Genomic DNA, 16,544 nt, shown 5'->3' with positions numbered 1-16,544 from the left:
AATAGAAATCAATTTTAGTAGTTAAAACATTGGTAGCTAATTAGATACCAATTTAGAAACTATTTATCAATAATATAAACTAATTTAGAAATCAATAATATTTTTAGTCTCTAAAATGATATCTAATTTAGTCACTATAACAACTAATTATTTTTTGTCTCTAAATTTGGTTTTTATTTAATGATTTTCTTGTAGTGAAAGATTAGATTTAAATTTTCATTATAAAAAGATATGAAAAAAAACTATTAATTAAGTTAGATACATCATCGTGCTTATTTTTAAAAATTATTAAATATTAATATACATTTTACATTTAAATTTAATGTATTCTTAAATTTAAAATATTGTATCATAAATGTTCTTACAATGTACGAGACCGAATATCTCCTAACAAGTATCTTCTTTTGGTAGTCTCCTTTCATGATCTGTCCGTTAGATCCGAAGGGTATGGTATCTGCAAAGATACTCCAATACTCAAGTTAGCTGAGAGTGAAAATATGTCTACATGTTCAGAGCTAAAAGAGCCATTACTTTTGCCATGGGGTCTACCTCTATTTATATTTTTTTTATGGATTTTGTATTCTGCGAGGATTAGTGCAGACCCAATATCCTTAATCTGCCTTTGACTCTAATAATCATTTTGAAAGTAATGGCCGATTAACCCAAATAAATTATAAAAAAATTCATATTCAATCTTTAAAAAGATTAGTTCAAACATAAAAAAAAAATCTTGAAAAGCTAATGCTAAATTACATAATAAATTTCCATGAACCAAATTATGAAAATCATAATTTTAAATAAAAAATTCTCACCGTAACATTTCAAAAATTCAACTAATATAAATCCAAAATAATTCATATTTACTTAAAATTATTATATAAATTTATCATATATATATATATTCATATTAACTCATTTTTCTAACATGTTTAAGCAAGTCTAAACCCTAAAATAAAGGAACAGCGAGAAACATTTGAAACTTCTTTAGGATCAAATTTTGACCAATTTCTTTTTCCTATTCTTAGAATGCATAACAATGGCATTTTCCAAACAAATTTCTAACTACCACAATAATATTCCTTTTGTTCTTCCCAACATTCATACATTCATTATTCTAGTTCCTTCCAAAATCCTTTTTTCATCGTCTCAAATTGATTTGCATTGTTTGGACCAAAAGTCACGTCAGATCCAACGTTAATGGTTTGTTTGTTTAGTTGGATTGGAAGGATAAAGAAAAGAGCACTATTCTGAAGGAAGAATAGTCAAATTCTCCATAGTTGGTGTCCTAACTTCTCCCCTTTTGACCCTAATTATTTGTTTTTTTCTCAAACTACTTTTCCAAGTTTCTTGTGCCTTTCAATTCCTCAGATTTTGGGAAATGTAGTTAATTACTACGATTATATTATTGTTTATCAATCATAGTTATAAATGCCACCACTGTCCTAATATATATATTTTTTTAAAATGTATAATTTATTTCATAAATTTTTTAATTCAAACAACTTGGAAAAAAAAGGTATCAGAAAATATCCACTAAAAACCAACAATTTTTTTAATGAAAATTTATGAAAAAAAACCTACACATAAACACTCTACATCAATGTTACGATGACCTAAAAAAAAGTTTGAAATTAATTTACTAAAAATTATAAAATATTTCCATAGATTTAAAAAGAGATAATAAGTTATAAAAAATTGGGAACAATATTATTCATGCGAAATATCTACTTATTTTAGTAATGATCAATTTTGTTTTTTTGAAAATTTCTATTTATTTTAAGTGAGATGTGATATTTTTAGCCCTTTTTTTATGAAACCCAAACTTTGATTCTAATTAAAAGCCATAAAAGGCCAAACACATTGGATTTAATTTCGATTTGGATAATATTATAGGAACACGGTTAAACTTAATGAATGAGTTGCGTATAAATTTGTAAAGATTATTTTAGTGAAATTGAAAGACTCCAAAAGAAAAATTTACAAAAAAAAAAAAAACACTTAGAAAATTTTTTAGTGATATACAAAATATTATTTTCTTAACTTCCCCTAAAAGATGAAAAACATTTAATTTGTCTTGTACCTAGACATTCCATTCACTCTTCAAATTGCTATAACATTAGAATATGACTCATTCAATAATTTCAAATTTGGCAGAATAGTCAAAGGGGTTATGATATGATCGTGAGCCACAAATAAAAACCTAAGTCTAATGAAATTTGATCACAATTTCTTGGCAATGAAAACTCTAAGTAGATCCTAAAATTTCTTAGTTTATGACTTTTATGACTTCTTTCATTCTTCACCAATTTCAAGCTACATCAACTTATCTCTTTCACATCTAAATTTCCCATGATTTTGGTTGGAATTTTCAATTAGGGTAAGCATCCCAAAAGAAAAGTTCCCTCCAATTCAAACCAACATCTTTGTGATTTTGTTGATATAAAGTGAAGAAAAAAAGAGGGTCTCTAATATTTTAAACCTATAGAGAAGATAGCATTACAAGTTTTTCTTGGGTTAAGCATTAAAAATTGAAAAAGTGTAGTAGGAAATTTCGTGAAGCAATAACTTGGATTGTTAATTGTAAAGAATGGGTTAATTGGAAGAGAGGAATTGAATGAATGGAGCAGCTACAATGCTTCCAAATTTAAAAACCACATTCCACTTTCTAAAATTCTGATACCACTTTTTTAACACCAGACACCAATCATCAAACAAACCAAACTCTCACACTTCAAAAACCAACACAACACAACACTTGTTGTCTCAAACCATCTCTCTCTCTCTCTCTCTCTTGTTATTGCTGCACTGTTCAATCAAGTACACCCATCATCTTCCCTCACTTCACGCCTGCTATAGCACTCAATTTGTGGCGCATGCTAGTAACTACTAGTGGTTTTAACTAACCCTTCTTCCCTTGGAACAATTTTCAACCTTCTTCTTCTTCTTCTTCCTCCTCCTCTTCCCATCATGTCACACCTACCTTTTCTTCTCTCTCTCCCAATGTTTTAACTTTCTTAAACACCCTCTGACTTCTCCACTACCTCTTCCATTTACATCATTTCCTTTCCCACCCTTGGTTATTTATCAACATACCCCTCAAACAATTCAACCAAAGTTTGCAACTTCGATAACCCTTTGGCCTTTTCTTCTTCTTCCTCTTAATGGGTCTCTCTCCAATTTCCCTCACAGAGTTTATCTGTTCGGGTGTCTGAGCTTGGGCATTCAGGTTTCACTGTTCTATGTTCCCAAAGGTGTAGCCTTGGGGGTGTGGAAGTGGGAGTGTGAGAGTTGTTTTTGGTGTTGGCACATCCCATTTTGAAGAAAGTGTGTGCGTGGCTGCAGCTATGGTTGCAGAAGCTTGGATTGTAAAGATGGGTAACCAGGTAAGTTCCAATCTCAAGCATGCCCTTCTTCTTGAAACTTTGACAAAGAGGAAGCAGAACAACAAGAGGTCAGAGACCAAAGAGACCATAGGTATTCTTTCTTTTGAGGTAGCGAATGTGATGTCCAAAACTGTGCACCTCCACAGGTCGTTGTCAGAGTCTGAGATCTCAAAGCTGAGGAATGAGATCTTGGGCTCAGAGGGTGTTAGGAATTTGGTGTCCTCTGATGAGGGTTATCTCCTTGAGCTGGCTCTGGCAGAGAAGCTTGAGGAGTTGAATAGGGTCGCTAGTGTGGTCTCTAGGCTGGGGAAGAAGTGCTCTGAGCCTGCCCTGCAAGGGTTTGAGCATGTGTATGGGGACATTGTTGGTGGGGTTATAGATGTGAAGGAATTGGGGTTCTTGGTTAAGCACATGGAGGGAATGGTGAGGAAAATGGATAGGTATGTTAGTGTCACTAGGAATTTGTACAGTGAGATGGAGGTGTTGAATGAGTTGGAGCAAGCAGTGAAGAAGTTTCAGCATAACCAGCATGAGGAGAGTAGGAGGGCTTTTGAGCAGAAGCTCATGTGGCAGAAGCAAGATGTGAGGCATCTTATGGATGTTTCCATTTGGAATCAGAACTTTGACAAGGTTGTTGAGTTGTTGGCTAGGACAGTTTGTACCATTTATGCTAGGATTTCTGTGATCTTTGGAGAACCCGCTATGAGGAAGAACACCCTTGGCCTTGGCCTTGGTGGAGCATCACAAAATGAATCCGGTTTTGTGTCTGGAAACATTAATGTTCAGACAAATTCAGAGAGGTTGAAGCGCAATCAGAGCAGGAGAAATCGATCTCATTCTGGTTCGGTTGGGAGAACAACTGCAGCAGAGAGAAGGGGAACTACTAGTAGGCCTCAGATTGATTTGAGGAGAGGTGATTTAGCCCCTCTGCGACCTGAAGATTTTGGTTTTCCATGTGGAACAAGTCCAGGGAGACTTTTCATGGAATGCCTGAGTTTGAGTAGCTCAGTTTCAAAATTTGATGATGCTGATGATGGCTATGTTGACCAACATAGTAGCTGTAGGAGTGCTGTGATAGGGAGTAACAGCATGAAGAGGGATCATGTGTGCTATTCTGGTATTCTAAATCATGCTCAAAATGGTGTTCCTTTCACTGGACAAATTAAATCTGGTGTACAAAGTTGTTCTACATTAGGTCCCAAAAGTAGATTAGTTGTTTATGCTCCTCCTTCCACACTTGGAGGCTGTGCTCTGGCATTGCACTATGCCAATGTCATAATCGTCATTGAGAAGCTGCTTCGCTACCCTCATTTAGTTGGCGAGGAAGCAAGGGATGATCTATATCAGATGCTACCTACAAGCTTAAGGCTATCCCTTAAGGCCAAACTGAAGTCTTATGTGAAGAACTTGGCCATATATGATGCCCCTCTTGCCCATGATTGGAAGGAGAATCTTGATGGAATACTCAATTGGCTTGCTCCACTTGCCCATAACATGATCAGATGGCAAAGTGAGCGCAATTTTGAGCAACACCAAATTGTTAGCCGCACAAATGTTCTTCTACTTCAGACATTGTTCTTTGCTGACAGGGAAAGGACTGAGGAATCAATATGCCAACTTCTTGTTGGGTTGAATTACATATGCCGGTATGAGCATCAACAGAACGCGCTATTGGATTGCGCTAGCAGTTTTGATTTTGAAGATTGTGTGGAGTGGCAATTACAATGTGGAGATTCTTTTATCAGTTGATCACATTTTGGATTTTAAAATCTTCAATATGGTGGTGAGCATTTTCTTTTACAAAGTGGAACTAAGAACTTTGTTCTTTGAGGATTAATGTTGTTGAAGACTTGGAAAGCATAATTGTATTTATTTTACAGTTTGACTTGCATTGGATAAACAGTCATATTTATAAAGGGGCATAGAAGTTCATGCTGAACTTGTATATATTTTTATGTACAGATTGCTTATTGCTTAGAGCTTGCTTTGTTAGAAACGTTATCATGAATAGCACAGAAACTGGTATTGGTTTCTTAATGTTGATTTGTTGGTGCTTGTATTTCTATTCTGGTTCTGTATCTTGACCAATTCATAGTGCCTATTCAAAGAATGTATGCACACTGAATTATAAATTGCTATCTTTTGCTTAGGGAGGAGTGAGGGAGTTTACATTGTTTGAAACTAGCAGATAGTACTTACAAAGGGAAATTTTGTACATGGATGGTGTCACTATTGGTTAACAATCTATCAAAGATGCTTGTTCCTGTTATAGACCCTTGAACTAAATCACAAATATTGGTAACTTTTGTTGAATCTGCTAACCCTCAAAGCTGAGATTTTGTGTCTTTTATAGGCTAGATCTCTGTTGCTGTTGTAGAAAAAGCTCTCTGAAAATTGAACATTAAATTAGCAGCTACTTTTCACAATCATGAAAAGATGCAGGAACAATAATTCTCCAGAGATTCTTTGAATTTCTTTTCCACAAGAAAGAAGAGACTGCAAACCTTGTGAAATATCTAGAATTTTGTACATGTAAGAGAATCAGCTTCATTCTGCTGAAATCTCTTGATTTGTTTCCATTATGGTGCTTGAGAAGGGTGTTCTACAATGGTGTAGAGGCCAAGATGAGACTACCATATTGATGAAAGAAGTGACTTGTGCTGTCACTGCACTGTTTGAATCACTTTATAACTAACATAGGAAAATCACACTATGACAAGACTGCATTGACATTGCTGATCCACCTGTCTCATATTCATTTATAACACAGCTGAAACTTTATTGTCTTCTGCTTGGTTTTGCTTCATACGATACCTCTCCATGCACTATATTAAATTCATGCATCGACTTTAGCACCAAGCTAATATTTTCATCAGCAAATCATAAAAAAATCACTCCAAATTGTCAATGCCCTGAAAGTAATAAAAATATGTGGTATATTTTATGAATAAATAATTCATTCAATGATGGTATAATTTAGTCACAAATAGCTTTGTATAATACATATGTTGATTTTACTGTACTTTTTTTACTTAAATCCATTTTTCTTCTCCTAGTTTTATGAATCTGCAAATTTTAGTCCCTGGATTGAATCACATTTTTAGTTCTCTAGTCTTGCAAAATTAAGTAACTATGGCCCACTGAGGATATGTTACACTGATTTTTCAGCAGAAAATTCAGTGTTAGTGATACATTAGTTTCTGTATTAATAAAAAGTTGAATGATAAACTTGAATATGTATTATGGCTAAATTTTTTTGAATTTGACACTTTACTAATAGATGTCATATAAGTATCAGTATCTAACACTAACACGGACACACTATTTAAGAAGTGTGTCTGAGCTTCATAGCTAAAAATACAATATTTTTTTTGTAAGAATTAGATAATATAAGAAATGAGCAAACCAAATGTGTGATTAGGCAACAAAAAGATGAGAAATAAAGAAGAGAGGTATGAGAAAAAGATAGATGAAAGCATGGTTTGGAAAGATTCATGAAATAGGTGTATTTTGGGATGAAGGGACAAAGGTGAAAAGTGGTGTTACTTGTTGTTTAAGCATAGAAAGTGTCAGATCTGAGTTGAATTGATTTAGTGGTGTATTATTATCTTAGTGGGAACACAAAGAGTGGCTACCATGTCAGTTGAATTAATATAATTAATGGCTAAGTCCAGGCTGGGAAAGTAGATGCCATGAAGTGGAGAAACATAGGTGGGTAGAAGAGGGCATTCATTCATTCATTCACTCACTTTGGCAATAAAAATGGCTTCCAAAGGGTGTGAGTGTGTAGTTGGATGCCATTAATCTTTTGTGGGGGTTGGGTTGGGTTGTTTTTGTGGGGGTTCTTCTCTCCTTTCATCACTTTCTTTTTATTATGTCACTCAAAATCAAAGGTCCACACTACTTAGATTCTTCCTTTTCATTAACATATGTCTTTCTTGCTGCTCTTCATCAAATCAAATCACATTCCATACACATATTATAAAGTTTTTTCATAAATATCTTTTCAAAATTACTGCTACACATATCTTTTTGGTTTCAAACTATATGTATTATAAATAAAGAACTAAGATAAAACAAAGGAGAAAAAATACAAAAGAATATGAGAAAAAATACACTAATATTCTTTCTATTAGTCTCTAAAAATTGGAAAACAAATATTAATGAGACTCAACTTAGAACAAATATTCTTGAAAAAAATAAGAACTTAAGACTTCGATGTAAATATAAACCAGCTATGATACTATATTATAAATATAGAACCGAAATAAAACCAAAGGAGAAAAAAAAAAGATAAATGATATTATAATAATATGTTTGAGATTTTCTTTTGTTCCTTCATAATTTTTTTCTCTGTTTTTTTATTTTATTTTGTATTTTTATTAGCTATGTTAAGTGGTATTTCAAATACTTTTGGACTTTTCTTTGAGTCACTGAGCAATTTTTTTATACATGTTTTTATATATTTATATACTTAAATATAAATGTATATATATATTAAAAAAAATTATTTTAACTTTTTGAAAATATAATTATTATTTTATTAAACAGATCAATCCATAAGCATATGGACCAATTTAATCTAAATTCATTTAGAACGGGTATTAAATGTATCAGACAAAAAATGGTCCAGTTTAATTTAGATAATATTTTTTTAATCTAATTTGACCTATTTTATTAGTTTTTGGAACCATTTTATCATACCAAACTTATTTTTTACTGCTATAGTTTTAAATTGTGAATGAATGTACCTATTTAAAATAACTGCGATTTAATATAATAATAATTTTTACTAGTAAATATTAACGACTTTTATTTAAATTTGAATATTTATTGCAGTTCTTACTCATGTCTTAAGAATTGAGTTATGATATATGAAGGATTATTTAAAAGAAAAAGCTGTGAAAACCAACTACCACAATATTCAATTAAACCAAATTTGTCACATATTATAATTTGATTACAAAATATGTAAAAAAAAAAAAAAATACAAAAAAAATACAAAACCTAAGATATAATCATGTCAATTGAAAAAAACTATTTCTTCTCGTTGGGAATCTCACGTCGATTAAAGATTGAAACATTTCATTTTTTATAACTGAGTACAAATATCACCTTATAAACCAGATTGAAAAAAACTATTTCTCCTCGTTGGAAATCCCACGTCGACTAAAGATTCAGACATTTCATTCCTTATAACTGAGTGCAAATCTCACTTCATAGACCGGTTTGATAAGATTGAGTTAGAGTTAAAAGTTCAATTTTTTTTATTAAAAAATTCCTATATTGTTTCTGATCCACCAATTTCAACTAAATCTTGAAGTGAATTAAATATGGGTGAATTGATTTTAGGGTTCTAACATAGAGAGTGTAGAGAAGTGATTAATAATAGGTTGTTGTGTGTTTGGGAAGCACTTATAACTTCTCCACCAATATGGTTTCTAGTCAATTTTGAATTAATGGCTTCTTTTCAGCAATGCAATTAGCCAAAAGTTTTGTCATTGTTCATATCACTTTGTTAACCCATTATAGTAAGGTCAGAGACAAACTTTTTGTTCAATAAATGTAAGACTTGGAACCAAAAATTATAAATACTGCAAATTCTCACTCATTTTTTTTAAGGAATAAACAAACATCTTCCATGAAAATAAATATAAAAAATAATTTCATTTGAGTTTAATTGCTTAGTTAATATTCCTAGTTTTTAATGTTTTCCAATAAACTTCACAAAGTATTTTATTGTTCTTTTGTTCATTCAAAATTTAAGGTTTTTCATAAGTGCTAATCAAAATATAAAGAATTCACACAAACTTATTTGTTTTTGGTTCAATTTATTCAATTTCACTTTTAAACTAAATCTCATAAAAAATGTATTTTTTAAAATTTTTTTATATTTGAAATCAAATTTTTTTTTTTTACCTCAATATCTAACTTTCTGAAAATAGGTTTCTCACACAACAAATCATGTTAGGGTTTCTATATTAACCCCAAGACAACATTACTAACAAAAAACAAACAAACACATGTATAATACAATTTTACATTACAAATTAACATTATTATCAAAATAAATCTGAAGCTTTTATTAAAAAAAATAATAAAATAAACACTTAAAAAAATGTTATTTTAACTAATACACAATAACATAATTATGATGTATATGATGTGTCACAATATAAATTTAAAATTACTCAATAAATTACGTGAAATCCACATTTCAGAAAAAAACTTTTTTTTCAATTAATCATTAAACTCTAAACATTATTATCAAAATAGATCTGAAAATTTTAATAAAAAATAATAAAATAAATCCTAAATCTAAATAATAAATCCTAAATCCTAAATAATAAAATAAAAACTTAAAAAATATTATTTTGACCCATACTAAATAACATAATTATAATTATAATGTGTCACAATATAATTTTAAAATTATTTAAGCTTTTTATAAGAAATTCATAAAAAAAATATTATTTTTTCAATTATAATATGGTGTAAGATTATCAACTCATCAACATTTCTGGAAAAATAAATCTAATTTTTGTGGATATTAAAATTTGGAGAAGTGAAACTACATTATATTTTAAAAATAAGTGGATCATATGAAATTTTATTATCTATGCATGCTTATGGTCCCCACCAAAAACTACTCTACCTTTCTCACTGAATATTTAACTCACTTGTGCCTCTCACATGAACAAATTGCATGTGCACACTTTCTTATCAAACTTATATTTTTTTTTATGTTTTCCCTTTTCTTAATATTTTAATTATAAAATTTAATAATGACTTCGATTATTTGTTTAAACAATTTCAACCACAAGTCCTTCAGTCATTTTTTTATAGAACAAACAATACAAAATTGCATAAAATAAAATAAGTAATTTAAACTTAAACTTGTTAAATTGCAACCTTGAATAATAAATTAATAAAGTTACATGTTAAAAAGAACATTATAGCTATTATAAAGTATTCCAAATGCTAATCTAAATCATTCTTCTACAATTGGAACAATAACAACTAGTCCCTTCTAATATATAATTGGTAAGAACTTTAGGTCAAATTTGAAGGTTATAATGAACAAAAGACCATGTGTTAATTCAACTAATCCTCACCATAATTTAGTAGTATAAAACCACTTCTCTCATAAATGCTTTTAACATTAGAATATGTTAATCTCTTTAACATCTAAAAATAAAAAAATAAAAAATATTAGTAACTCTCAATCTAATCCTATAACTTCATAACTACTAATAATTTTAAACTATTTCAAGGATCACAAAGTGAGTCGGATCTGACACTTTAAAATAAATAATAATTTTTTTTTATATTTTTTTTTAAAAAAAATCATGTTTTTTTAATTAAATTTGATGATGGTCAATACTTTATATAAAATTTTATTCATATTAATTTTTTATACATCATTTATTTAATTGAAGTATTTTTAATATTCATTTTATTTTGTTAGGTATTAAATTTTATTTGATTAAAATATTAAAGTTTGATTCAATTTTATTGTTCATTTTTATATTTTGATTGTACAAAAAGTTATCTCAATAACTACACCCAAATAAATAGATTCAAAACAAAAAAAATATAATTTTTGTTTGAAAAGTAGTTGGACAGCCTGCAACTCAACTTGTGACGAAACGGATTGTCAATTTCACCTCATATAACCTTGTGGATCAACCCGTCCTCCTTGCTTATGACGAATCAGTGACGGGTCAAGTTTAAACGGATTAGACTAGCCTGTTTTGACACTCCTGATTAAAAATGAGTAATGTAATGAATATTAATTTTTAAAAAATATATAAAATATTGATATAAAATTCTATTTTTTTTATAACATCCACCTTCACCCTATATTAAACTTTAACATGCATCTAAAACATCTTAGGTGAGACTAATCTTGTTTTTATAATAATTATTCTGATATCATATATAAATAATTTTAATTGATTAACAATGTAAAACATTTTGGGTTTTACACTAGAAAATGCATAAAATTAAATTCACAAGTAAACAGATAAAAGGATACGACACCGTATTGACCTGTTCTCATGAGTTATGAACCCAATCCAGTTTCACACCGGTTTCTTTCTCGGATCTCGAAAAGAAGAAACTTTCTCACCATTTTCTCACAGTTTCGCAGAATCCAAACAAGAACAAGATCTTGCACATAATCATCAAATTCTCCGCGAGTCCTGAGACCTATTGCGATCAATGAGTTACAGAAGGTTCGTTTTCGAAAAGACACATTTCGATCTTTAATCTGTTCTTTCAATTTTAATTTATGCGTTTTAATTTTTAAATTGTAAAGCCTAATGCACGGCCTTGGCGATCTTGCGTTCATGCCACGTTTTTGTGCTTTGTTCATTCGCTGATTGCAACCTTTGGTGCGGTATGAGGTTGGGGTAGTACTCAGGTTTGAAGATGTTGGGGCAATGGTTTGTTTGAATAACTATTTCTGTGAAATGCACGGATATTAAAGTATTGGAGTGCATTCCGAAAAAGTTATGGTAAAAATTTCAGTGAGAGTGCATGTCTGGTTTCGACTGGTTTTGGGGGGAAATTGTTTTTCTTTTTAATTTTTCAGTTAGCATTTTGATTGTAGGCTGTTTTAAGGCAAAATAAAGTAATCTAATTCCAGAAACACGCATAGCTTTTGAAATAATGGTTCTTGTTTTTTTAAATTAATCCAAACCAAGTTTACCCTTGTAAATTTCGTAATATGCTTAGTCCTAACTAAGAGGTAGAAGTCATCATGTCTGCTGGGAAAGATATGAAAGAATTGCTAAATGGTTAATGCTTCTTCTACTGGTTCTGAAAAATAAAGTGAGGGTTTTAATAGGGTGACAAGTTTTGGAAAATTGGAGGTTTTTGAGTTCAAACAAGATTGTAAGCTGTGGTGCAATGGGAAGGTTGTTTCCTTGGGCCATTGGTTTAAATACTGGAAAAAACTTGTAGGGGAAAGGCCGCGCACACACTACAAATCTCAAACAAGGGAAGTGGAACGCCCTTGAAAACTACTTTATTTGTTTATAGCTTGAGTTAGCTTCAATTGTGGTTTGTTGTCTTGTTTATGATTATGAAGGAACTATAACCTTGAGACTATCTCTTTTACTTAACATCTTGAACTGGTACCCACTCTAGGTTTTCAGGAAAAAAAAATTTGGATTTTGATTTGTTAGGAAGCAGAGAGGGTGAGGATATGATTCAATTGCAATTTTCTTTTATTTGTCCATATTTTAATTTCAATAGTGCCTTGTCATTCAGTTTACAACACAAGGTTTGAACTTGTTGCTCTGTTTTTTCCTGAGATGTCAACTTTAATTAAACTATATTAAAATTTTAAAATAAATAAAAATGTTTATATTGAAAATCAGGATAAATTTTTCATATCAAGCTCTTACTAAAAGATACTCCGCTATATATTTTTCATCTTGGTTGTATGAGAATTTTATGTCTGAGTCCATGTTCAAGTAGAGTAGGAGATTGAGTTAGCGGGCTTTTGAGTGGCTTGTTTGTTAAAATAATACTTGTATTTTGGATTCATGGCCGTCTTGCTCATATAATCTTAACTTTTTTTAACCCGCCAATGTGAGACCTGTTCTTCAACACTTGCTTGTTTTTTAAATTTTTTTACCATTAACATGATTGACTATTGAAATTAGATTGTTTCATGTTTGGAGTTCAAACCATGAGAACCAAACCAACTTTTGAGTTACCGTTATCAAATAAAATCTGATGTAGGCTACAGATAATGTTTATTTTCTTCTAGTAGGCTTTGACGTTGTTCTAAATTGTTGTGAACTATTATTACTCTCTTGTATATTAACTCTCATAACTGTGTAATTTCAAATGCAGAGATAATCGTTCGTCCAGATCATCACTGGTAGATGGTTTTGATAATCTGGAGGAGGGTGGTCTAAGGGCTTCTTCCTCTTACTCACGTGAAATTAATGAGCATGATAATGATAAAGCCATAGAGAGTTTGCAGGACAAAGTTTCCTTTCTGAAACGAGTAAGTTTTATCTATCCAAGTACTGCTTCACTTTTGAAGTATTAAATGAATTCTGGTCTTGACGCCTGGCTATATGAATTCTTAGTTCTGATTAATGGAAAACTTCTGCTAGTGTTGAAAATATTTCTTGCCATGGCTCTATTTTTGTTCAAGTTTGGCTATACTTTTGACGCATATGTTTCTAATTTGCCCATACCGTTTTGGATCATTTGTCAAAATATTGGGAAATGTCTGCCTTGTTTTTAATTTTCTGCTCTATTGCAAAAAACGAATGTGTTTGTATTTTTTTTATAGGCATCAGTTGATTTGTAAATAAGGGATTCTGAATTTATGTCAACTGCTGGTCCGCTAGTGCTTGTGATTAGTTCATCAAGGTTATGTGTGTGCGCGTATGCCATGACCATTGTTCCTTTTAAGTGTCTTTTATGAATTGAGAAGTACAATTAATGTTCTCATTTTTATTAAAATTATTATTATATTTCATATTATACCATTTACCTCTCTAATTAATTAATAGATTTCTCCGTCACTTATTATTCGTCCTTTGTCTTTCGCTGTAATTTCATGATAAATATGTAAAAATGATTAAAAATTAGGTGTAGGTAAGAGTATAATGATGTTTTTCAAATTATAGCAATCAATATTGTCTTGAACTTTTAAAATTACGAATAATAGGGAACAATATTTTACTAAAAACTGATAGTGAAAGGCGTAAAGGTAGCAATTGCTGGTGAAATCTCATCCATTTAAACATAATTTTTCTTTCTTATGGGGTTACTTTTAAAGTATGAATGATTGGTCAGTTACTAATATAATCTCTAAGAAATTATTTAGCCTATTGGTTTCGTTGGATAAGGTTCTAATTATTCATTTACTAATTTGCTTGGAGGAACCACTAAAATGAAATGATCTGTTGATTTATATTTTCTTGGACTGATAATATTTACTTGAACAACAGTTAACTGGTGATATACACGAGGAGGTTGAGAGTCATAACCAGTTGCTTGATCGGGTGGTATGTAAACAATACACTTGTGTTTCTGTGAGAAACTCCCTTCCCTTATTCTAATTGGCTTCCTTTGTAAATTAGGGTAACAAAATGGATGCCTCAAGGGGTATGATGATGGGAACCATGGATCGATTCAAGAAGGTAATGTTTTTCTGCATTAATGTGCCTCATTTTGTCTTCTTTTGATTTCACATGATTGGAAAACGATTTAGTGTGTGGAAACCGGATTTTGTAGGTTTTTGAGAAGAAATCAGCGAGGAAAACGTGCTCATATGTGGGTTATTTCACAGTTGCCTTCATATTCATATACTATCTTATTAGGTAAAATGATTCAATTCTCTTTTTACTGTTTGCCGTGACATGACTGAAATGAATTTATAAACTTTTAATTTTTTAATTTTTATTTTTAAATTCCTTATCCAAATAACATATTTCTCCATTAAACATTTTAAATTCTCTAAAAAAAGTGAATTACCCTCCAAAAATTCCTTATCTATACGCAGCATAAATGTATTTGTTGTCTGGATCATGTTCACTGGCACACCTGTAATGAATAACACGAGGAAAGATGTTTACTGTTCATTCACTGATGCAAACTAGCAATTTCTTTGCAGAATCCTTGGATATTTTACACTTGGGTAAGCATGTGTTGCTGAAAGCTCATATATTTGATCTTGTGGTAGATGTTTGGAAGAAAAATGATGAAATCATGTGGTGCAAAATGTTGGAACCATTCTATTCCTTTTTGGCTGAGATGGTTTTAGACTCACCTGTGATCGCAAAAACTTGTTGCATACATGAAGCTTAAGGAAAGTCTATATTGTATACTTCCTCTCTTGACCTGGTTCTATATCCATTTTTTCATAGTTGACAGTTATAGGTTTGAGTTCATTTATTATGTAAATTCCTGGAATATGAAATGATTATATTCAATTGTAAGTAGAACTGTTGGTGGATTGATTAGAATGATTGAGAGAAAAAAAAGGATCATATTCAATCACTTTGGTTTTTTCTTTGGATGATTCATTTTCTATCCAAAACCTTATAAATCCATACTTCAGGTGTGCGAAATGCTATCAATTACCATGAACTTTTAAATTACGTATTAAGCTTTTTAACTTTATTTTGGTACTAAAATAGATGGTTTTCCAATTCATCTTTGCTGAAGTTTTTTTTAAGAGATCACGTGTGGGTTAAGTTACTGCCAAGGTGTTACGTGTTTGTTTGTATAAACATCAATTCATGTGCAGAAACAGTGTTTATAGCTTTTGACTATTCTTTTACCATAATTCATAAGTTTACTTTTTTCTTCTCTTTTTTTTATCCCCTAAGTAGTTATGTTATGGTGGAATTCATTTATGCACGTATCTCCATACTTTTTTCAATGCCTTTTGTCTATGGTGGAAAGTTTCTTATTTTCTTCATTTTTAATATTCACATGCTTGTGTTTTGCTACAACTTGCTTCTTGCACAATTTGTCTGTTTGGATTTTCCTTATGGCCTATAGAGTTTTGTCTCCATTGCTTCCATTTTCATCTCTCCTAAAATATTAGTACCTTTCTTAGGGATGATTTAGTGATTCTTTTGTTTTTGTCTCTTAGCTAAAAAAAATTTCTTCACAGAATGGGGCATAATCTCCTAGTATGACCACACTTCATGGTTAACAAAAAAAAAAGGTTATATATTGGAATAAATGCTTCTATTCACATTGCAGTTATGCTGCCTTAATGGGAACCTAGATTTAATTTAATTTAATTAAACTCAAATCACATCTTTTGTTTCCATTGAATGTAGTATTTTTACAAGACATGTAATAATACTTTTTAATAAACAAAATAAGTTAATAATGTCTGAGATAGGTTAAGCTTATTAATAAAATAGTTTTTAAAATAATCATGCATTAGGAAGTAAATTAGATCATCTTATTAAAGAAAATAAGTTAATTTTTAAAGTAAATAGATTAGACATGTACATTAAAAAAATGAAAAAAAAAATTTCTTATTTTATTAAATAAGCAATTTTTAAAAAAAATAAGTACACATAATGAGAGGTGTAAAAGGAAGATTTAAAGAATACCAAATATGTGGACATGTAAAAATATGGTTCAACAATAAAAATACATAAAAAT

The 16,544-nt window shown here is 30.5% G+C and overlaps 2 protein-coding genes across 2 annotated transcripts; both read left to right on the top strand.

Annotated features, from left to right (window-relative positions):
- Positions 1-2,680: 2,680 nt before the first annotated feature.
- On the top strand, positions 2,681-5,532 carry LOC137827480 (uncharacterized). Its single transcript, XM_068633639.2, has one exon. It carries the CDS (start codon positions 3,345-3,347, stop codon positions 5,130-5,132), a length of 1,788 nt encoding a protein of 595 aa, XP_068489740.1. The 5' UTR covers positions 2,681-3,344; the 3' UTR covers positions 5,133-5,532.
- A 5,895-nt stretch (positions 5,533-11,427) lies between these two features.
- ATBET12 (Target SNARE coiled-coil domain protein) lies at positions 11,428-15,438 on the top strand. Its single transcript, XM_068633646.2, has 6 exons — positions 11,428-11,620; positions 13,251-13,407; positions 14,366-14,422; positions 14,498-14,557; positions 14,652-14,737; positions 15,031-15,438. Exons 1-6 carry the CDS (start codon positions 11,607-11,609, stop codon positions 15,056-15,058), a joined length of 402 nt encoding a protein of 133 aa, XP_068489747.1. The 5' UTR covers positions 11,428-11,606; the 3' UTR covers positions 15,059-15,438.
- Positions 15,439-16,544: the final 1,106 nt, after the last annotated feature.

This window comes from Phaseolus vulgaris, chromosome 7, assembly GCF_051622355.1.
Source record: "Phaseolus vulgaris cultivar YP4 chromosome 7, ASM5162235v1, whole genome shotgun sequence".
NCBI lineage: Eukaryota > Viridiplantae > Streptophyta > Magnoliopsida > Fabales > Fabaceae > Phaseolus > Phaseolus vulgaris.
This window is presented reverse-complemented; position numbering and strand designations above follow the sequence as displayed.